The sequence below is a fragment of the Phocoena sinus genome, chromosome 16 (assembly GCF_008692025.1).
Source record: "Phocoena sinus isolate mPhoSin1 chromosome 16, mPhoSin1.pri, whole genome shotgun sequence".
NCBI classification, from domain to species: Eukaryota; Metazoa; Chordata; class Mammalia; order Artiodactyla; family Phocoenidae; genus Phocoena; species Phocoena sinus.
This window is the reverse complement of record NC_045778.1, coordinates 43,904,250-43,929,087: the sequence shown is the minus strand read 5'-3', so window position 1 is coordinate 43,929,087 and position 24,838 is coordinate 43,904,250. Positions and strand designations below refer to the sequence as shown.

The 24,838-nt window shown below is 36.6% G+C and overlaps 1 protein-coding gene across 1 annotated transcript in view; it reads right to left on the bottom strand.

Annotated features, from left to right (window-relative positions):
• The window catches only part of PCDH15 (protocadherin related 15), a 743,572-nt gene that overhangs the window by 98,733 nt on the left and 620,001 nt on the right, over window positions 1-24,838 (bottom strand). The window contains 2 exon segments of the mRNA XM_032608284.1: window positions 1,341-1,481; window positions 3,638-3,747. Coding sequence (XP_032464175.1) covers window positions 1,341-1,481; window positions 3,638-3,747 — 251 coding nt within the window.

Sequence of the window (24,838 nt, the reverse complement as noted above, 5' to 3'; positions counted from 1 at the left end):
ATTATGTAAGTGATGCATAATCACTGAAGACAATTTAATTCCTGTAATTCCAAAGACACACTGTATATAATCTGATTTTTCCAATGATTTGGTTGTGCTTTTACAAACAACTGTGCAGGCCTCTACCTTAGATCCGTAAGTGAGATTTGATATACATGAACAGAAGTGATTTATTTTTATGATCATCAATTGCTGAACTGATACAGAAAACTCTGTAGCACATCTTTTGCCTCTCACTCCCACCTTGCTCACTCTTCTCTTATCCTGCTGGGGTGTTCTCTCTCTCTCTCTGGCATTCATATGGGTACTCTTGCTCTGGCTCTCAGGATCGCTTCTTTTTCCCTCTTTCCTGTTTTAAAGATGCTGATTGATGGAGTGCTGTGAGAGTATGTCCAGAAATGGGCCCAGAGTAAAATATAAATGTTTCATACCCTGTTTTGTTATTTATACTTTCTCTGGGCCTCTATTCTGCTAGTAGTTAAATTAAATCAGGTTTGCCTGAGTTTTCTAGATTTTAAAAAATTTCGATTCATTATAACAGCTGATATATGACAATGTTAAGTTACAAAAAGATGGATTGCTTAATGTGCAAAGGAGTGTTATCTCAATGGATGGAAAAGAACAGTGTTTATCCCATTACCAGTAACATCTCTCAGAATCTATGCTGGCCCCCTTCACAAATTGGCTTTTACTTGGTTCGCTGTATGGGTAAACTACACTACACCAAAATGTTGAAGAAAGATTTTGGAGTCAAAAGATAGCTTACATCTCCCACTTTTCATTTACTGACAGTAACATTTTTTTGAAAAATCACTTAACCTTTTCTTGTCTTTGTAAAATGGGGATAATAAATCTCATTTCCTAGAAATGGGTGTGAATTAAGTATAATGCTAACATTATGATAAATGTTAGTCACTCTTTTTAAGAAGCATTTACCTCTGCTCTAAGAAAATACAAAGTACCAGAAGCCACACAATTCAGTAAATGTATGGTAATCATGTGCCCCTTAACAATATACATTCCAAGGGGTTAGCCATAACTACCCAGTGTAATTAAGAATAAGGTTTTCTATGCAACATACACCAATAATGATGGCATTCCAGTAAGACTGTGCACAAAATTTGAAAACATTGTGTTATTACCTTGACATTTAAGAAGTATGAAGTCATTCTCTGCATTGTCATATATCAGATCTTAAAATGAATGGGCAGTCATCTTTGAGTGTTAATGATCTTTCTACATTCTCCACTGAGGATTTTATTTAGACATATATATTTCATTAGAAAATAAGTAAAAAACACCATAAAATTCTTGTAAAATCCTTAAGTAATACAACTTACTTTTTGAAGGAACACGTAGGTTGGCGAGGACTACTTCCAGGGAATCAGCTTGGACTCGAAGTACATAGCTTGTCCTTGTCTCATAATCCAGAGGGCCATTCACATAGATTACACCCGTGATGTTATTAATTCCAAACTTATCTAGAATTAAAACCCAATTCCTTGGTTACTCTCTTCACACTATAAGGGAAAATAATTCTCTTTAAAAAGCACTGTGATTTTTAAAACACATATAATAAGAGTTACAAAATGCTGGCTTTGGAAACTGTTCCAGTTCCCGAAATTATCAACATCAGTGTTTCCCTAAATGCATGTTTTGAAATTCAAGTTTTTTTGAGATCCTCCTGGAAATTGATATTTCTATGGTCAATTAAATCTGAAACAATGCATATACTATTTCCCTCACCGTAGATACACATAATCTTCTGCCATACTAAATGCTTCTAGAAATTTTGTTTTAAAGAAATCCATTTAATTTTGTTTAAGCAATTATTTTATGACCTTATTGGATTATTATACTTTTTATGATTTAATGCATCTTATTATCCTGCAGATTTAGTGTTTTGCTAAGAATGTGAGAGGGAACAAACAGAACAAACAGATAATTTCATATGTTGATTATTTAGAAAATATTATTTATTATTCTAAATATCTTAAAATATTTTGCCCTGAAGTCTATTTATTTATTTATTTATTTATTGCGGTACGCGGGCCTCTCACTGTTGTGGCCTCTCCCGTTGCCGAGCACAGGCTCCGGACGCGCAGGCTCAGTGGCCACGGCTCACGGGCCCAGCCGCTCCGCGGCATTGGGGGATCCTCCCGGACCGGGGCATGAACCCGTGTCCCCTGCATCGGCAGGCGTACTCTCAACCACTGCACCACGAGGGAAGCTCCTGAAGTCTATTTATTAAAATAAATTTGGTCATATATATTTGAGTGAAGGGCAGGGCACACTGGCAACCTTTGTAATATCCCACCTCTTTCACTCTCTCTGTCTTTTCCTCACTTTGGTTTTCTCCACAGCATTTATCACTGCCTAAACACTATATGTTTATTAGCTTAATAATTGTTTAATAATTGTTACTATCTCCTCTTATTGGATTGATAAATTCTATGAGGGCAAGGATCTGTCTATTTTGTTCACTGCTGTATCCTAAGTAGCTAGAAGGTACTGAGTACATGATAGATGCTTAATAAATATTAGTTGAATAAATTGATAAGCAAATAAATTGAATGTAAAAAGAATCATTGTGGTGGAGTGTGGGTAATAAGTAGAGCCACTTTGCTAACTTCAAGGAAGAGAACAGATAGAATTACAGAAAAAATTATAAGAACAGATTCAGAAATCTTAGCTTCAGTCAGATGTTATAAGTTCAAGGAAAAAGGAAAGTCAGTAATATTTGGAGAGGAGGCATAACAGCACAGGAGAAACATACTACATTGAGCACTTGCTTCAGGGGCAGTAATTTCCAGTAATGGTTGGTCACTGAAATACTTGAAAACAGCTTTTATAATTTCCTTGCAAACTGCTTTACAACATTAACATTCATTCGTTTAATATTGAATATGCATGTGTTTTTTAAATATATATTAACTGGGTTTTTAGTTTGTTTGTTTTTTTACCACCTACAACATGCCAGACCATTTAACTCATAAAAAGGGAAAACCAAAGGACAACTAACCTGTGGGTCATAGGTGAAACAAAGAATCAATATGCAAATTGAAAAACTGAGTTATGAACTTATTCCCACAGGTTAGCAAACCATTCCATTCTCAGTGAAAAGTGATGGTAGACAAAACTCAAATTATTTATTTACTTATAACTGTTGATTATATGTTTGATTTGACAGTTTGAGGACTCATACAAAAGGCTTTTTATCATGGATGTGGCTCTTTGGGCATTCACAGTTATTTCTGTTCCTAAAATTTCTTCAGGATTAGTTAATGTATGACATGGGGTAAGGGCTGTGGATGGCACAAAACAGTGGCAAGAGACTACTGCAGGCTATGATTATGACCAAAAGCTGAAAGTATGCATTAATTTTGAACACGTTATTAAAATATCCCTAATTCAGGGGGAGGGGAACACTTTCAGAATTGGATATTGAGTATTCCCTAAGGTAAATAAATAGCATTTGTCAATATAACTGGATTTTTAATCAGATTCAGCACATAGTTACATTTAAGTCAGACACATCTTACTAGAAAAATAGGGTAAAGAGTAATTAAATCTGAAATTTATTCCAAATCTAAGTTTATTGTTTTATGATGAAAACACAGACTAAACACATACTCACCCTCTTCATTTCCTGCAACAATGGAGTACACAATACTCTGATTGATGGCTGCAGCAGAAATTACACCAACCATAGTCCCTCTGGTTGCAAGTTCACTTACTGGAGGCGGTCTGCAGGTTTAAAGATAATTTATTTTCCTTGTCCATTTTGTCATGATGGAGTTTTGAATTTAATAATAGAATATGTTAGTATTGTGCGTGTGTGTTTATTTGAATAATACTATTTTTTGAACTTTTCAACAAAGTAACACATTCAGACTCCAGCCCTAACTGTGTTCAAAATTATGCAAATGTTCTTTGTTAAGAATGTCTTGTTACCTGTATATTACTACTTTATTATCTGCCAAAAATTGTATAAAATTCATTTTACTTGTCTCAACTTCTGGACAGAATGCAATAGGTAGATACAGTTTGCTATCTCAAGTTGCTAAAGAAAAATATTGCTTTTATGTTGGTAATATTAGCATATTTAAGCAAATGGCCTCCAGATATCTCCTTCTAGTCTAGTCCTTACCCTGCTCTACTTTAAACTTTAACTGTACTAAACGTATTTGAATGGATGGCATCACAAAATTAATATTTCTTTTGAATTCACTTATTTTACTTAACTGTAACCATATTATTCCCCCAGTACTACGACCTTTAATTTTATTTATCTATTTATTTTTAAATTTTTATTGAATTATAGTTGATTTACAATGTTATGTTAATTTCTGCTGTACAGCAAAGTAACTCAGTTATACATATATAGTCTTTTTCATATTCTTTTCCATTACGGTTTATCACAGATATTGAATATAGTTCCCTGTGCTATACAGTAGGACCTTGTCGTTTATCCATCCTATATATAATAGTTTGCATGATACTTAATTTTAAAAATATATTTTCAACAACACAGTATCTCATTCTCAAAATATCCATTTTATTTTACAATATTGGTCACTGTGACTAGGCTATTATAACTTTACCTTCATAAACTAATGCAAACAATCTCACTCTTACAATTCACATACTTATATCATCCAACTCCAACAGATTTAGAAAATTCTTAAATATAAAGTTTTAACATCTCCGAATCTTTTTAAAGTCCAATCTATCTAACCCATCTGATTTCTATAAGCTTTAGCCTCTTTCCTCAAACTGATAAGATAAATCCTACTGACACTCTTTCACATGGCCTTTTATCTTGTAATACTCACTCTCTTAATATTACCTTTCATTTTTATCTCCATCTTCTCAGTTCTTCTAATCTAGATTACATTACACAATTATATTGTGCTTACATGAAGTCTTTTATAACAAATTCTGAGCTACAAATACAGTCTGAAAAATTAAGTACATACAATCCTTCTTAAACATCTTGTCCAAAATGCTATGTTCTTTGCTACTGTACTCCATATACTTGATAGACTAAAATTACCCAAATGTAAAATGATCTATCTTACAGACAGATGTTATAGCACCTAATGGTGGTCCATATCTCCAGTGAACGGTCAATAACTACTTCTTGATAAAGAGTAAGAACTAACCTGTATAATTTTTTAATGAAAATTATAAAGTATTTATCTATTTATTTGTTTAATTTTACTTCTCTGCATATTTTCTGCCTTCTTTTGTTAATAGCATCCAGATATTGCTTTGGATAACCATACCTCCTTCATTGTTAGTCTAAATGGTTTGGGTAGAATTGACCCAATCCCCCAGGTATATTGATAGACACACACTACCCAGCTCTGGCCAATGAGGGCACTTTATTTTGCTTTGCTTTATGTTCATGTGTGGTAAATGTTTCATGCAAACCCAATGAAAGTCTTGTCCAAGAATGTTACTGTAACCAAAAAAAAAAAGTTTTTTTGTTGTTATTGACTAGAATATTAATGTTTCTCCCTATGAGGGGGTTCTTTCTGATAATAAAGCAACACAAATGAAATAACTAAAGGTTGAAAATACATCCTGTACACTTTGACTAGTAATCTAAATGCTTTTATACTTGAAGCTAGGTAAACTCATCATTTCAGTTACTAAAACAATAAATTCTCCTTTAACTAGTATTTCAATCACTTGCAATCAAAAGAGTCCCAAAGAACAAAAAAATATTTAGATAAGAAAAGGATACATTTACCTAAGTAGACTTCTAAAGAAAGATATCTGAGGTAACACAATTATATTTTATAAACAATTTACCTAGGCATCGTCACAGTGTCAGTTTAGTGAAATAAGGATGCCTTTGGTAATTTTGAACCGAAAATGACAGTAGACTACCACAAAAAGGAAGGCACTTAGAAAAGTGACACTAAGGTTAGTTTTGATGGATTATGAATAGATATCTTTTTCTATGATATTTTAGATTATAAACAGACATTAAGACTAATTGTTTGCAACATTGGCTAGTGGTTGACCTTGGTGATTGTGAAATCATTAAACCTGGAAAGGGTTAAAATTAAAGAGTTATGGAAACACAGTAGGATCCTCACCTTGGTATTCCTACCCTTGTGTATCTCCTCTTGTAGGAGGGGCAGACTGTGACTTGTTTCTAATGGACAGAATACAGCAAACAAGATGGGATGTCACTTCAGTGACTATGTTATATTAGATTATAACTTGTAACTTCTTGCTAGCAGACTCTGACTGCTTCCCTTGCTGGATTTAATGAAGTGAGTGGAGATGTGGAACTGTGAGTTCTGACCAACAATCAGCAAGCAACTAAGGCCCTCAGTAAAACATCCCACATGGAACTGAATCCTAGCAACAACCACATGAGCTTGGAGGTAGACCCTTCTCTAGTCAAGCCTCAAGTGAGATTCTTGCCCTGGCCAACATCTTGACTAAAACCTGTATGAGACTATGAAACAGAGGACGCAGCCAACAATTTCCTGGCCTACAGAAACTTTAAGATAATAAGTTTGTTGTTTGAACTCGTTACATTTGCAGTAGTATTATTATGGTGCAACAGACAACTAATACACATGGCTTGGATATTAGAGCAATGAATTGTTAACTTAACGACAGATCAAATTTCATACAACTTAAGTGTGATATAAGAAAACATGTTAGTCATATTCTGTGATGATTTTCATATACTGAATTTCTTTTTGTGGAAATAGAAGCTGTTTAAATTGTTTACTCACCTATCTTACTATGTGAGATAAGAGTTAATTTTATACTTTCCATAATTATTTCATAATGAACTCTTGATCCTTATAAAGTATAGAAATATAAAGTCTGCAGCTAATATGCCTTCAGCTTTAACATTATAAAAATGCCATCTTTCATTTCAAACTTTAAAAATAAAATATTTTATGCATATTTTTGTACAATCAGGATGAAAATGATTAATACTGGAAAAACCAACTGACATAGTTTAAGAAGGAATTCAAATCCTACGCCCACCACTAAAAAACATTTAAACTTCTATTTGTTAGTAAATGTTTAAAACAGATTTACTTCTAGACAAAATATCTCAGTAACCTTTGTCTTAATTGTTCCAACATACTTCTTTCTACCAGAATCAAAACATACTATAAAAATGCAATTTTCTGGGCTTCCCTGGTGGTGTAGTGGTTGAGAGTCTGCCTGCCGATGCAGGGGACACGGGTTTGTGCCCCGGTCCGGGAAGATGCCACATGCTACTGAGTGGATGGGCCCGTGAGCCATGGCCGCTGAGCCTGCGCGTCTGGAGCCTGTGCTCCACAACGGAAGAGGCCACAACAGTGAGAGGCCCGCGTACCACACACACACACACAAAAAATGCTATTTTCTCCTGGCTAGATTTAAATCAACCTTTATGATAATGAGCATTAGATTACAAAATTTCAACTCTTTTCTATTTTATTGCCAGGGAAGGCCCATTTTATTTTTGTTTTATGCCCTGGAAAGTACAAGTTACATGATGGGGCAAATTACATATTCCCTTTGGAGTCACATATAACTTGAATATAAGATGAAGGAGTTGGTGTAAATCAGGATCCATAAAATCAGATGTTAGAGAGGATAAAAAGATAAGAAAGTTAAATAAAATGGGTTGGCAATAAATTAATGGGGAAAGGGGTGGAAAGGAATTGGACACTACATACTCTATTTAATAAGGATAATCAGCATGCAATAATGCAAGTCCAGAGTGATTTTAAAATGGAAAAAGGAAATTCCAATTTTTATGTAAATTCTATGATCTTTTACATTTTGGCATCCAACGAAATTTATTTTTTAAAGCATCGCCTGACTTGGTTTGATCTGTGGGCTGACAATTTATGATTTTTACAGTAAACTATTTGTAAAGTATTTTCCAACTCTACCATTCTGAGTCCGATATAATGTGATTTATCATTCCCATTCTTCCTGTAGAATACAATCAAAATCTATTACTTAATTTCAGAAGCAAAGAATTATAGCCAAATAAATGATTCCTCATAAGCCACTTTTTTTAAACAATTTTTTTCTCTTGCTATCAATTCACATAATTGTAGTTGCACTTCATCCATTTTATAATAAACAATGTATCATTAACCCTCTTCCAATTTAACTTTTTAATAACTAATTCAAAACTAATAGTTGTTTGGAATCTGAAATTCAAGAATTCTACTTTTTAAAGCCAGATTTACTGCCAATATAATTGAGAAAAAGCCCTCTTACAATAAAAGACACTTGAAAGAGCTAGGGCTCACTAGTGAAAATATATAGACTTACTGATGAAGCTTAAGAGTCAAAAGACCTACTGGATTCCCTTTCCCCAGAAAAGGGTTGCGAAGAGGATGCTAAAGAAAATGGTATATTTTAAACAGACATGGACTTTGGAGCCCTGGAGTGACTAACGGTTTTACATTTTTAAAATGCCTTAAGGAAGGACCTTCACTAAAGGTTCTTTCACAAAGCTTGATCTGAATTGGGTTTAATGCCTACATGTCCTGACATATTCCAGATGGCAGCACTGGCTACTACTTATCCCTCAAAGGCAGCACTTTGGTCATAGTTTACATGAGGTTTCATTCTTTATGTTCTATGGGTTTGGACAGAGGTATAATGTCATATATCCACCATTACATACAATATCATACAGAATATCGTTTCAGTGATGGAAAATCTCCTGTTCCTCATTTATTTGTCCCCCTACCCCCACCCAAATACCTGGCAACCACTGATCTTTTTATTGTCTGTATACTTTTGCCTTTTCCAGAAGGTCACATAGTTGGGATCATATAGTATGTAGTCTTTGGGGCCTGACTTCTTTCCTTAGCAATATGTACTTAAGCCTCCCCCCATATCTTTTTGTGGTTTGATGTTTTATTGCTGAATCATAAGTGTACTACAAATAGGTGCACTTTAGTAAGAAGAAAGTTGATCAAAATAACTCCAAATCTGTTGTTTAGAAATACATTTTTGCAAATAAAGTAAGTGTGACCTAGAAAAGTTAACTGCTACAGAATTGATATGCAAAACACATACACCATAATTTTCTTATGAATGTATAAACTAATTCATAGATATTTGTTTAACATTTAAAATTGATTTTTTGGAAAATATAGATTACAATAAATCTCTCAATTAAATATTTTAATGTATCTGGGTCATCTGAATAATGACAATACTAAAATAACGGAATGTGTGGTTTCCAAATGTTAGCCCCAGTTTTACAGTATAAATATAAAATGGAAGAATTATTTTAAAATTTACTTTTATCATTGGTTTTAAGAAGTAGCAGTAAAAGTAAATGTTATATGTGCTGCATAAAGCTCCTAATTATTTTAAATGCTGTGCAGTTTAGGATATAAAAGTGTTTGTAAATAAGTGCTATAAAATTTCACTGGGGGGGACCTTGAAGATGGCGGAAGAGTAAGACGCGGAGATCGCCTTCCTCCCCACGGATACACCAGAAATACATCCACACGTGGAACAACTCCTACAGAACTCCTACTGAAGGCTGGCAGAAGACCTCAGACCTCCCAAAAGGCAAGAAACTCCCCACGTACCTGGGTAGGGCAAAAGAAAAAACAGAGACAAAAGAATAAGGACGGCACCTGCACCAGTGGGAGGGAGCTGTGAAGGAGGAAAAGTTTCCACACACTAGGAAGCCCCTCCGCGGGCGGAGACTGCGGGAGGCAGAGGGGGGAGTTTCGGGACCGCGGAGTAGTGCACAGCGACGGGTGCGGAGGGCAAAGCGGGGAGATTCCTGCACAGACTATCGGTGCCGACCAGCACTCACCAACCCGAGAGGCTTGCTGCTCACCCACCGGGGCGGGCGGGGCTGCGAGCTGAGGCTCGGGTTTTGGTTTTGGACGGAGCTCAGGGAGAGGACTGGGGTTGGCGGCTTGAACATAGCCTGAAGGGGTTAGTGCACCACGACTAGCCGGGAGGGAGTTCGGGGAAAAGCCTGCACCGGCCGAAGAGGCAAGAGACTTTTTCTTCCCTCTTTGTCTCCTGGTGCGCGAGGAGAGGGGTTTAAGAGCGCTGCTTAAAGGAACTCCAGAGACGGGCGCGAGCCGCGGCTAAAAGCGCGAACCCCAGAGACGGGCGCGAGCCGCGGCTGAGGGCGCGAGCCCCCGAGACGGGCGCGAGCCGCGGCTGAAAGCGCAAACCCCAGAGACGGGCGCGAGCCGCGGCTAAAACCGCGGACCCCAGAGACGGGCGGGAGACGCTAAGACTGCTGCTGCCGCCACCAAGGGGCCTGTGTGCGAGCACAGGTCACTCTCCACACCCCTCTTCCGCGGAGCCTGTGCAGCCCGCCACTGCCAGGTTCCCGGGATCCAGGGACAACTTCCCCGGGACAGCGCACGGCGGGCCTCAGGCTGGTGCAACGTCACGCCGGCCTCTGCCGCAACGTCACGCTGCCTCTGCCGCCGCAGGCCGGCCCTGCACGCAGTGCCCCTCCTTCCCCCATCCCCCAACCCCCGGCCTGAGTGAGCCGGGGCCCCGAATCAGTGGCTCCTTTAACCCAGTCCTATCTGAGCAAAAAACAGACGCCCTCCAGCGACCTACACGCAGAGGCTGGGCCAAATCCAAAGCTGAGCTCCTGTGAGCTGTGAGAACAAAGAGAAAGGGAAATCTCTCCCAGCAGCCTCAGAAGCAGCGGATTAAAGCTCCACAATCAACTTGATATACCCTGCATCTGTGGAATACCTGAATAGACAAGGAATGATCCCAAATTGAAGAGGTGGAATTTAGGAGCGAGATCTATGATTTTTTTCCCTTTTCCTCTTTTTGTGAATGTGTACGTGTATGCTTCTGTGTGAGATCCTGTCTGTATACTCTTGCTTCCACCATTTGTCCTAGGGCTCTATCCGTCCATGACTTTTTTTTAAAAATTCTTTTTCTTAATAATTAAGTTTAATTGTAATAACTTTATTATACTTTACCTTCGTTCTTTCTTTCTTTCCTTCCTTCCTTCCCTCCTTTAGACAACGAATCACCCCAAATTGAGGAGGTGGTCTCAGGGAGCAGGATTTATGATTTTTCCCCCTTTACCTCTTTTTGTGAAGGTGTATGTGTATGCTTCTGTGTAAGATTTTCTCTGTATAGCTTTGCTTCCAACATTTGTCCTAAGGTTCTATCCGTCCCTTTTTTTTTTTCTTCTAAATATTTTTTAATTCAATAACTATATTATACTTTATTTTATTTTTACTGTATCATCTTTCTTTCTGTCTTTTTTCCTTCTTTCCCTCCTTCCTTCCTTCCTCCCTCCCTCCCTCCCTCCTTTCTTTCCTTCTTTGCTTCTTTCTTCCTTCCTTCCTTTCCTCCTTTCCTTCTTTTTTTCCTCATACTTCTACTAATTCTCTCTACTTTTTCTCCCTTTTATTCTGAGCCGTGTGGATGAAAGGCTCTTGGTGCTCCAGCCAGGAGTCAGGGCTCTGCCTCTGAGGTAGGAGAGCCAACTTCAGGTCACTGGTCAACAAGAGACCTCCCAGCTCCACATAATATTAAACAGCGGAAATCTCCCAGAGACCTCCATCTTAACACCAGCACCCAGCTTCACTCAACGACCAGCAAGCCACAGTGCTGGACAACCTATGCCAAACAACTAGCAAAACAGGAACACAACCCCACCCATTAGCAGAGAGGCTGCCTAAAATCATAATAAGGTCACAGACACCCCAAAACACACCACCAGACGTGAACCTGCCCACTAGAGAGACAAGATCCAGCCTCATCCAGCACAACACAGGCACTAGTCCCCTCCACCAGGAAGCCTACACAACCCACTGAAACAACCTTAGCCACTGGAGACAGACATCAAAAACAACGGGAACTACGAAAGTGCAGCCTGCAAAAAGGAGACCCCAAACACAGTAAGATAAGCAAAATGAGAAGACAGAAAAACACACAGCAGATGAAGGAGCAAGATAAAAACCCACCAGATCTAACAAATGAAGAGGAAATAGGCAATCTACCTGAAAAAGAATTCAGAATAATGATAGTAAGGATGATCCGAAATCTTGGAAGTAGAATGGACAAAATGCAAGAAACAGTTAACAAGGACCTACAAGAACTAAAGATGAAACAAGCAACGATGAACAATGCAATAAATGAAATTAAAATCACTCTAGATAGGATCAATAGCAGAATAACTGAGGCAGAAGAACGGATAAGTGACCTGGAAGATAAAGTAGTGGAAATAACTACTGCAGAGCAGAATAAAGAAAAAAGAATGAAAAGAACTGAGGACAGTCTCAGAGACCTCTGGGACAACATGAAACGCACCAACATTCGAATTATAGGGGTTCCAGAAGAAGAAGAAAGAAAGAAAGGGACTGAGAAAATATTTGAAGAGATTATAGTTGAAAACTTCCCTAATATGGGAAAGGAAATAGTTAATCAAGTCCAGGAAGCACAGAGGGTCCCATACAGGATAAATACAAGGAGAAACACGCCAAGACACATATTAATCAAACTGTCAAAAATTAAATACAAAGAAAGCATATTAAAAGCAGCAAGGGAAAAACAACAAATAACACACAAGGGAATCCCCATAAGGTTAACAGCGGATCTCTCAGCAGAAACCCTACAAGCCAGAAGGGAGTGGCAGGACATACTGAAAGTGATGAAGGAGAATAGCCTGAAACCAAGACTACTCTACCCAGCAAGGATCTCATTCACATTTGATGGAGAAATTAAAACCTTTACAGACAAGCAAAAGCTGAGAGAGTTCAGCACCACCAAACCAGCTTTACAACAAATGCTAAAGGAACTTCTCTAGACACGAAACACAAGAGAAGGAAATGACCTATAGTAGCGAACCCAAAACAATATATAAAATGGAAATAGGAACATACATATCAATAATTACCTTAAATGTAAATGGACTAAATGCTCCCACCAAAAGACACAGATTGGCTGAATGGATACAAAAACAAGACCCTTATATATGCTGTCTACAAGAGACCCACTTCAGAACTAGAGACACATACAGACTGAAAGTAAGGGGATGGAAAAAGATATTCCATGCAAATGGAAACCAAAAGAAAGCTGGAGTAGCAATTCTCATATCAGACAAAATAGACTTTAAAATAAGGACTATTAAAACGGACAAAGGGGCTTCCCTGGTGGCGCAGTGGTTGAGAGTCCGCCTGCCGATGCAGGGGACACGGGTTCGTGCCCCGGTCCGGGAAGATCCCACATGCTGCGGAGCGGCTGGGCCCGTGAGCCATGGCCATTGAGCCTGCGCGTCCGGAGCCTGTGCTCCGCAACGGGAGAGGCCACAACAGTGAGAGGCCCGCGTACCGCAAAAAAAAAAAAAAAAAAAAAAACGGACAAAGAAGGACACTACATAATGATCAAGGGATCGATCCAAGAAGAAGATATAACAATTGTAAATATTTATGCACCCAACATAGGAGCACCTCAATACATAAGGCAAATACTAACAACCATAAAAGGGGAGATCAACAGTAACACATTCATAGTAGGGGACTTTAACACCCCACTTTCACCCATGGACAGATCATCCAAAATGAAAATAAATAAGGAAACACAAGCTTTAAATGATACATTAAACAAGATGGACTTAATTGATATTTATAGGACACTCCATCCAAAAACAACAGAATACACATTTTTCTCAAGTGCTCATGGAACATTCTCCAGGATAGATGATATCTTGGGTCACAAATCAAGAAAACTGAAATTGTATCAAGTATCTTTTCCGACCACAACGCCATGAGACTAGATATCAATTACAGGAAAAGATCTGTAAAAAATACAAACACATGGAGGCTAAACAATACACTACTTAATAATGAAGTGATCACTGAAGAAATCAAAGAGGAAATAAAAAAATACCTAGAAACAAATGACAATGGAGACACAACGACCCAAAACCTATGGGATGCAGCAAAAGCAGTTCTAAGGGGGAAGTTTATAGCAATACAAGCCCACCTTAAGAAGCAGGAAACATCTCGAATAAACAACCTAACCTTGCACCTCAAGCAATTAGAGAAAGAAGAACAAAAAAACCCCAAAGCTAGCAGAAGGAAAGAAATCATAAAAATCAGATCAGAAATAAATGAAAAAGAAATGAAGGAAACAATAGCAAAGATCAATAAAACTAAAAGCTGGTTCTTTGAGAAGATAAACAAAATAGATAAACCACTAGCCAGACTCATCAAGAAAAAAAGGGAGAAGACTCAAATCAATAGAATTAGAAATGAAAAAGGAGAAGTAACAACTGACACTGCAGAAATAAAAAAAATCATGAGAGATTACTACAAGCAACTCTATGCCAATAAAATGGACAATCTGGAAGAAATGGACAAATTCTTAGAAATGCACAACCTGCCAAGACTGAATCAGGAAGAAATAGAAAATATGAACAGACCAATCACAAGCACTGAAATTGAAACTGTGATTAAAAACCTTCCAACAAACAAAAGCCCAGGACCAGATGGCTTCACAGGTGAATTCTATCAAACGTTTAGAGAAGAGCTAACACCTATCCTTCTCAAACTCTTCCAAAATATAGCAGAGGGAGGAACACTCCCAAATTCCTTCTACGAAGCCACCATCACCTTGATACCAAAACCAGACAAGGATGTCACAAAGAAAGAAAACTACAGGCCAATATCACTGATGAACATAGATGCAAAAATCCTCAACAAAATACTAGCAAACAGAATCCAACAGCACATTAAAAGGGTCATACACCATGATCAAGTGGGGTTTATTCCAGGAATGCAAGGATTCTTCAATATACGCAAATCTATCAATGTGATAAACTATATTAACAAATTGAAGGAGAAAAACCATATGATCATCTCAATAGATGCAGAGAAAGCTTTCGACAAAATTCAACACCCATTTATGATAAAAACCCTGCAGAAAGTAGGCATAGAGGGAACTTTCCTAAACATAATAAAAGCCATATATGACAAGCCCACAGCAAACATCATCCTCAATGGTGAAAAACTGAAAGCATTTCCACTAAAATCAGGAACAAGACAAGGTTGCCCACTCTCACCACTCTTATTCAACATAGTTTTGGAAGTTTTAGCCACAGCAATCAGAGAAGAAAAGGAAATAAAAGGAATCCAAATCGGAAAAGAAGAAGTAAAGCTGTCACTGTTTGCAGATGACATGATACTATACATAGAGAATCCTAAAGATGCTACCAGAAAACTACTAGAGCTAATCAATGAATTTGGTAAAGTAGCAGGATACAAAATTAATGCACAGAAATCTCTGGCATTCCTATATACTAATGATGAAAAATCTGAAAGTGAAATCAAGAAAACACTCCCATTTACCATTGCAACAAAAAGAATAAAATATCTAGGAATAAACCTACCTAAGGATACGAAAGACCTGTATGCAGAAAATTATAAGACACTGATGAAAGAAATTAAAGATGATACAAATAGATGGAGAGATATACCATGTTCTTGGATGGGAAGAATCAACATTGTGAAAATGACTCTACTACCCAAAGCAATCTACAGATTCAATGCAATCCCTATCAAACTACCACTGGCATTTTTCACAGAACTAGAACAAAAAATTTCGCAATTTGTATGGAAACACAAAAGACCCCGAATAGCCAAAGCAATCTTGAGAACGAAAAAAGGAGCTGGAGGAATCAGGCTCCCTGACTTCAGACTATATTACAAAGCAACAGTAATCAAGACAGTATGGTACTGGCACAAAAACAGAAAGATAGATCAGTGGAACAGGATAGAAAGCCCAGAGATAAACCCACGCACATATGGACACCTTATCTTTGATAAAGGAGGCAGGAATGTACAGTGGAGAAAGGACAGCCTCTTCAATAAATGGTGCTGGGAAAACTGGACAGGTACATGTAAAAGTATGAGATTAGATCACTCCCTAACACCATACACAAAAATAAGCTCAAAATGGATTAAAGACCTAAATGTAAGGCCAGAAACTATCAAACTCTTAGAAGAAAACATAGGAAGAACACTCTATGACATAAATCACAGCAAGATCCTTTCTGACCCACCTCCTAGAGTAATGGAAATAAAAACAAAAATAAACAAATGGGACCTAATGAAACTTCAAAGCTTTTGCACAGCAAAGGAAACCATAACCAAGACCATAAGACAACCCTCAGAATGGGAGAAAACATTTGCAAATGAAGCAACTGACAAAGGATTAATCTCCAAAATTTACAAGCAGCTCATGCAGCTCAATAACAAAAAAACAAACAACCCCATCCAAAAATGGGCAGAAGACCTAAATAGACATTTCTCCAAAGAAGATATACAGAATGCCAACAAACACATGAAAGAATGCTCAACATCATTAATCATTAGAGAAATGCAAATCAAAACTACAATGAGATATCATCTCACACCAGTCAGAATGGCCATCATCAAAAAATCAAGAAACAATAAATGCTGGAGAGGGTGTGGAGAAAAGGGGACACTCTTGCACTGCTGGTGGGAATGTGAATTGGTTCAGCCACTGTGGAGTACAGTATGGAGGTTCCTTAAAAAACTACAAATAGAATTACCATATGACCCAGCAATCCCACTACTTTGCATATACCCTGAGAAAACCAAAATTCAAAGAGAGTCATGTACCAAAATGTTCATTGCAGCTCTATTTACAATAGCCAGGACATGGAAACAACCTAAGCGCCCATCATCGGATGAATGGATAAAGAAGATGTGGCACATATACACAATGGAATATTACTCAGCCTTAAAAAGAAATGAAATTGAGCTGTTTGTAATGAGATGGATAGACCTAGAATCTGTCATACAGAGTGAAGTAAGTCAGAAAGAAAAAGACAAATACCGTATGCTAACACATATATATGGAATTTAAGGGAAAAAAATGTCATGAAGAACCTAGGGGTAAGATAGGAATAAAGACGCAGACCTACTGGAGAACGGACTTAAGGATATGGGGAGGGGGAAGGGTGAGTTTTGACAGGGCGAGAGAGAGTCATGGACATATACACACTAACAAACGTAGTAAGGTAGATAGCTGGGGGGAAGCAGCCGCAAGGCACAGGGATATTAGCTCGGTGCTTTGTGACAGCCTGGAAGGGTGGGATGGGGAGAGTGGGAGGGAGGGAGACGCAAGAGGGAAGACATATGGGAACATATGTATATGTATAGCTGATTCACTTTGTTGTAAATCAGAAACTAACACACCATTGTAAAGCAATTATACCCCAATAAAGATGTTTAAAAAAAAAAAAAAAAAATTTCACTGGGATTCAATCTGGCTGTATTGCTTTCTTTCTACTGAGAGACAAATTAATTTATTTTGACATGTTTGAATTCAATATATTTGCAAATCAGTGCCAATTAAGGAACTGATTTTATATCTACTATGAGGGAATTTAATGAAAATGGGAAGGAAAAAAAAACACCCACTGGAACTCCTGTTATTTGTAACCTTGGAGTAATTGCATCCGGGTGATCTAATTTGACATATTTAACTGAGAAAAACAGTCTAAAGAAGACATGAATCAGGAGAGAGACGCCAGCTTTCCTACAGTTCTTAGGATGGATTGTAGATAAGAAAATGAATGAAAGACCAATGGTTAGACACTGCTTTTTACATCTTTTCTGAAGTGAACTTACTATTGTTAAGAGTTTTGCTTCTATTCAGATCCATGAAGTGACCCCGTCTGGAAGACAAGAAAACTGAGGTCCTGAGTAGTAAGCACTTTCTCAAGTTCAGAAAACTACTTGAAAGCTAAATCTGCAGTCTGTTTGTTTGATTGATTGACTGACTGATTTACTGTTTGAATTAACAGAGTTTAATCTTTCTTAGTCATTGGCTCTAAAACTTTAAACTGTAAAAATTAACTGAATAACTTATTAAAGTTTCAGACTTTTGCATCATGCTTAAAGATTCCCATTTAGTAGGTCCATACAGTCAGATCCAGGACTATCATTTATAAAAGGTCCCCAGGTGATTCAGATAGGAGTGGTTTGAAATCATGTCTTTGGGGAATAATGGACTTTCTCCTTGCTGCCTTCCTCTGTCCTTTGCTTCCCTCACTCTACTCACCAACCTTTAGTGCTTACTCTACAGCAGTGAATGTCCTTTCACAGACTAGAATTAAGCTAAGAACACTCTTCTCAGATTCTAATAGCTCTGAGTTTGAATTATGGCTCTCATATTTACTAGCTATGTGACCTTGGGAAAATTCTTAGTTTCCCTGACCTTATTTCTTTATTTGTAAAATGGGGACATTAACTAGATCAGAAGATTGTTGAGTTCACTAAAGGATATAATGCATACAAAAAGTTTTCCTTACACCTAGCATGTGGTAGGTACTCCATAAATTATAGCCATTGTTAATATATCACTTTATAAGCTACGCTTCTGGAAGTTTAGCTTAAATATTATAATGATGTGTAGCTTTGTCTCATAGACAGTAGACACAATAAAAATAAAACTGGAATACTTATTAATATCTATCTTGGCTAATATTATAGACTATGTTTTATGCACTCTGATTTTCCCTTTTCAGTTCTCAATCACATCAATTTTATATCTGAAATGGGGATAATATTTTTCTTTTTACTGTCTTTACAGATTTAAATTCATAGACTTTTTGGGGTTTCATTCAAAAACAACTACTGTGGGGTGGGATTGGTATAGGCTGGCTCTGAAACTTAAACAACAACAAAATCACTTAAAATGTAACTATTTTATGCATAGGAGTTTACTCATTCATTCAAAAAATATTTACTGAACATATACCATGTGCCTGACATCCACTAGGTAGTAAAGACACAAAGACAGGATAGAGGAAGTGAATTGTGCAGTCATGGAGTTTATAGCTTCACAAGCAAACCAGATAGTTGTGTAAACAGTTACAGTAAAATGTAGTAAATACATTAATACCAGATATCTGGTTAAAAGTTCAGTAGTAAACATGGCATGCATCATTTATATTTTATATTCCCCAAATACCAACAAAGTATCTGTAAGTGGAATCAGCGGGCTGCATGGTCTGATGAATAACTAGACCAGGCATATTCATTTCTGGCTAATTGATTTACTTACTAAAAATAGGCTACGATGTAGGTCGTTAAGTAGCAACCTCTGAGAAAACAGTTTTGTATTTTGGCTTATTTATCAGCTTGGTGTTTTGTGACCACCTAGAGGGGTGGGATAGGGAGGGTGGGAGGGGGACGCAAGAGGGAAGGAGATGTGGGGATATATGTATACATATAACTGATTCGCTTTGTTATACAGCAGCAACTAACACAACCATGTAAAGCAATTATACCTCAATAAAGATGTTTAAAAAAAAGGAGTGTTTATTTTCTCCTTTATAGATGAATCTGTACATTTGGACTTTTTGAAGGGCATGACAGTAATCTTCTGAAACAGGCTCTCTAATGCTTTTATTTGTTGTTTTCTATTGATTCCACTAGACTCTATGCCATTAGGTAAGAAACTATTTCTTACCTAATGAATCACCATAGAATCTTGAAATATATTAGTGTAGTCATACACATAACATCAAAAAAGATAAACAGATACTCTGGTAGAGCATTTACTATTTCAATTCAATTCTACTTTTAACAGTTGAATGAATGTACTACCTCAAAAATAGCATAATAAAAATAGATGTTCAAATTCTGCTAGAATTTCTAAGAAAAAAAGGGATAAATCATTTTTCATTAAGTGTTATTCATACCCTAGAAAGACAGTAAATATTTACAATCATGCTATCTAGGTAGGAGGATATATATCTTAAGATAGATTAAGTATTCAATACCTTAAGACAGATAAATTCAACATTATTTTAGGAAGTGGGGGTATTTCATTTTCAAGTTTTTGCTAAAGAAGTAATCAATACATTAATTCTAGATTTAGTTTTTATTATGATATATATTTTATATATATATGTAAATATGTGAAGTATTACTCAGTCATGAAAAAGAAGGGGATCCTGCCATTTGTGACAACATGGATGGACCCTGAGGGCATTATGCTAAGTGGAGTAAATCAGAAAAAGACAAATACTGTATGATCTCACTTATATGTGGAAACTTAAAAAAAAAAAAAACTCACAGAAACAGGGAACAGATTGGTGGCTGCCAGAAGTGGGAGGTGGGGGGTGAGGGAACTGGGTGAAGGTGGTCAAAAGGTACAAGCTTCCAGTTATAAGACAAGTAAGTTCTGGGAATGAAGGTACAGCATGGCAACTACAGTGAAAAATACTATACTGTATGTTTGAAAGTTGCTAAAAGAGTAGATCTTAAAAGTCCTCATCATAAGAAAAAAAATTGTAACTATATGAGGTGATGAATGTTAACTAAACTTATTGTAGTAGTTATTTTGTAATACATGCATATATAAAGTTATTATGTTGTGCACTTTAAATGAATACAATAGTACATGTCAATTATATGTCAATAAAATTGGAAATGGGCTTCCCTGGTGGCACAGTGGTTGAGAGTCCGCTGGCCGATGCAGGGGACGCAGGTTCATGCCCTGGTCTGGAAACACCCCACATGCCGCGGAGCGGCTGGGCCTGTGAGCCATGGCCGCTGAGCCTGCGCGTCCGGAGCCTGTGCTCCGCAACGGGAAAGGCCACAACAGTGAGAGGCCCGCATACAGCAAAAAAAAAAAAAAAAAAAATGGAAAAAAATTTATAGCTAGATATCCCCTACCCAGTTCTTTTATCCATACAGCATCCCTAGTTATTAAACTTTGAAAAGCCTGAGAGGTTGTTTTAACAAACAAGAGGTTGTTTAATAAATGTTTATCAACATTTCCCTTTAAATATGGTAATTTATTATTTAGAATCCATTAGATAAAGATTTTAAATGTCCATTTACCAAAAACAGATTCATTATGCTTACTATGTCTGATTGGCAATTTGATTTTTCCCTCTTTTTTTCTATAATACCTACTTGATACACTGAGAAATGAAAATAAAGAAATAAAATATTCATGTAAAACCTCTTAATCCTGGAATAATTTTTTAGTTTGAGATGTAAATGTTATAAAATTAGAAATAATGTGTGACATTTTGAATATATTTTTTAAAATGCTACTGTTTTTATATCATCATTCAAAATGTGGCATTTACCTCATTAAATATTTGCATAAAATATTTTACTCTTCTAATCTTAACTGTTCTTCCACTTTTTGCTGAGGAAGATAGGAGAATACTGGCATGGTGTGATGGATTAAAATTAGAGATAATTCGTTCAGTGTCCTCAAATTTCTCCTTGAAAATGAACAATGCCTTTAATATGGCTCATAAATACCCTCAAAATCTGACTCTACTTATGTCTCCCTTCTCATCACCAACTACTCTCTCCCAGAGATTTCTGTGGTCTATACTAGGCTTTGAATTCTTAGAACATTTTACAATTCTCCTCTCTCTGGGTCATTATATATGCTGCTCTCTCTTCCTAGCACAATCTTCCCCTGACAAGTTCTTTAGGGCACTTCTTTAGGTTTCCACTTTAACATTGCTTTGTCTAGGAGATTTTCTTTTAGGTCTCATCAATTTTCCTTCGCCAACATCCTACTCTAGGCCAGCTGTCATTGTTCTTTGCTTCAAATACTATAGTTTTTTTTGACCAGTCCATATTCATCCATTTTGACTACTTTCCTGTCTGACTTCCACAGAGTGGTCTGTCATCTTTTTAAAGTTCACATGTACTTACATCACTATCGATCTGAGCTTTCTTAGCCCACTACATGCTTACCATATTTCAATGGCTTCCCAGTGCTCAAAGAATAAAACTCAAATCTCTAATATGCCCCAAATTTCTGCCTCATCTTACAGTAGTTTACGTTCATTCTCTCTTCCTCAACCTTTCTTTAAATCTTGGAATGTGTCTTCTCCTTTCCAATTTAGGATTTTTATGCAATTTCCTTCCAATTCCTGAGTCCACTATATTCCTTCACCTACAAGTCTAATTACTACTTATTGACATCTCAACTCCTGTTTTTCTCAAATTTGCTTTAATATCCCCCACTGCTGCTGTTGTGTGCTTTGTTATAAGTGCTCATAAAGCACTTTTTTTTTCTTTTCTTTTCCTTTCTTCGATATCACATAAGTTTGTAATTATAATCTGTTTCTTATGATCATTTGATTAATTTCTATCTACTACATATATTATAAGATCTCTGAGGGTAGGAACCATGTATATTTTGTTCAGTGCTATTATTTCTAGTGCAGTTATGTATTCAATAAATATTCATTGACAGGATGAGGAAAGGAACTAATGCCACTTGAATATAGCAGCCATTTTACCTCATTTGTAAACATTTTCAATGTTTGTCTTCTCTTATGAATTAAACACTTTAGAGAGACCATGTGTTCCCTATTAACTGCTCTATTTTATACTCTGTACATAGCATTGTGCCTATATATATATTTTAAAATTAATTTATATTTATTTTTGGCTGTGTTGGGTCTTTGTTGCGGCGAACGGGGGCTACTCTTCATTGAGGTGTGCAGGCTTCTCTTTGCAGTGGTTTCTCTTGTTGTGGAGCACGGGCTCTAGGCACGCGGGCTCAGTAGTTGCAGCACACAGGCTCAATAGTTGCAGCACGAAGGCTCAGTAGCTGTGACTCACAGGCTTAGTTGCTCTGCAGCATGTGGGATCGTCCTGGACCAGGGCTCAAACCCGTGTCCCCTGCATTGGCAGGCAGATTCTTAACCACTGCGCCACCAGGGAAGCCCTGTGCCTGTATTTTTTTTAATTGTTAAATAAATTAGTGGACAAAGATGCTGGATGAATTAGTAAAATTTAAGGAAAAATAACTAGTTTTCCTGCTCCATCTTTTTCATCCTACCCTGAACTGAAATTCACTGCTCACAGAACATTCTGAGAACTTTGGTAAAAAGACAAGTAAAATATAGCATCAGTGAGATAGAAATACGCTTCACAAACAATTCTGTAAGGGGCCCTGTTCATCCTGGACATCAGGAACTTGACTCTTAAGTGTGGGAATATCCCTCTACATGACTATCATTGAAGGAGCTATTTTGTTTATGAAGATGATTAGAAGATGATATAAAGAATAACAATCCACATTTGGTAATTATAACCATATATCTTTAACCATCACATATATATTCAAGGCATTATTATTTAAACTAACATTCAAATTTCATAGAAATTCATTCCCCACCTTGCAACTAGAGTGATATTTCCCTAGAATATTTTAAAATCAAAAACTGCTGAAGATCTCTTAACCAATGAGGGTAGAGAAATTAACCTGTGACATTTTGTTTTGCTTAGTATCTACTTTTTCTTCCTCATATCTTTATTTGCTTTTAGGCAATTATTTATTCCCACTTCTCTTGTTTTGAAAATATGGTAAATGTGTGCTATTCTTCCAAACACAGAAACAGAGGCTTTTCATCTCATCACATGGGGGCAGCCAGAAGTCAGGCAATTAGGATTGCTTCTTTCCTTCCTCTGTCTAAACTCCTTGAAAACAAAAACTACATTTAAAAAAAATCTTTGCATGACCAACACCTGGCATAAGCCTATTAAATAAGAATATCACAACTACTTTCTTAAGCATGTTTTCTGTGCCTAGCACTTTACAAAGTACTTTCTCTTGTATATAAAGTAAGTATCAGATCCCTAGGGAAGTTGGCCTCAGGGAGCTTACGTAACTTGCCCAAATTCAAGCAACAGCTGATAAAAGGTGCAGCCAGGATTTAAACCTTAGGACACTATTAAGTTATTTTTCCTCAAAAAAAAAAGTTTACATTAACTATTAACAAAATAAAAGTAATGTACTATATGTTGTACTTGAACCAAAATTTCTCATAGAGAGAATGCAATGAAAGAACAGAATCTATAGTAACTCTTTGTATGGAAAAATTTGTTTTAAATTCTAAACAGTGGATTTAAAATGAACTGTTAGAACCTGAGTCCTTTGTTGTTGGAAGACTTGCTTCACTCTGCTCTGTGAGCAAATGTCAAAAACTATACATAACCTTGAACATGTGAAGGAGAAATTAAATTCCATGTGGATACAGAGAAAGCCTATGAAAGCTGAAATGAAGGATTGTCAGAGTCACTCAATAGTGAAAGAGGCAAAATCTATTATTTTTGAGGCAATATTTTAGTAGTGCCAAAAAAAGACAGGAAAGGTTAACTTCAAGTAAAGTCAGATCTTACATTGAACAATAAATCTAAATTAAAATAGAAAACAACTTTAGCAATCAAGTGATGCTCTCTGCATATGGGTTTATTTTATACTTCTAGTTTTCACATAGCTTTCTTTTTCTTTTTCATTCTTCGAAAGCAAGACCAATAATTCCTCCTAAACTACTGCACTTACTAAAAATCTTTTCTCAAAATTCCTGAATCCAAACTTGTATGGTTTATATAAGAATAATGGCAATGTTCCTCAACATTAGGTAATTTTAATTCTCTTGAATAATGAAATGTTAACTAGAACTGCTCACTCATCATTTCCTTGGCCATTGTGATAACATTGTTTCCATTTTTCATAGTATATAAAAATGGATTTCTGGATTTTAAATTATGCTTTTTCTGTTTTTGTATATCAGGAGGTAGACCGTTTATCTTTTAGAGTTCTTTATAAAGTCTACTCTATTTTTATTCTTCAGTATAAAACCATTTGAGAAATTTATTTTGAATATAAAGTGTACAAAATTTCTGCATTGTAATTTGTTACAAGATTAATACACATTAATCAGCAAAGTATCAAATTTTTACTTTAACAGGAAAACTGACAAGATTATTTTCTTCATTCAAGTGTATCTGAATTTTTA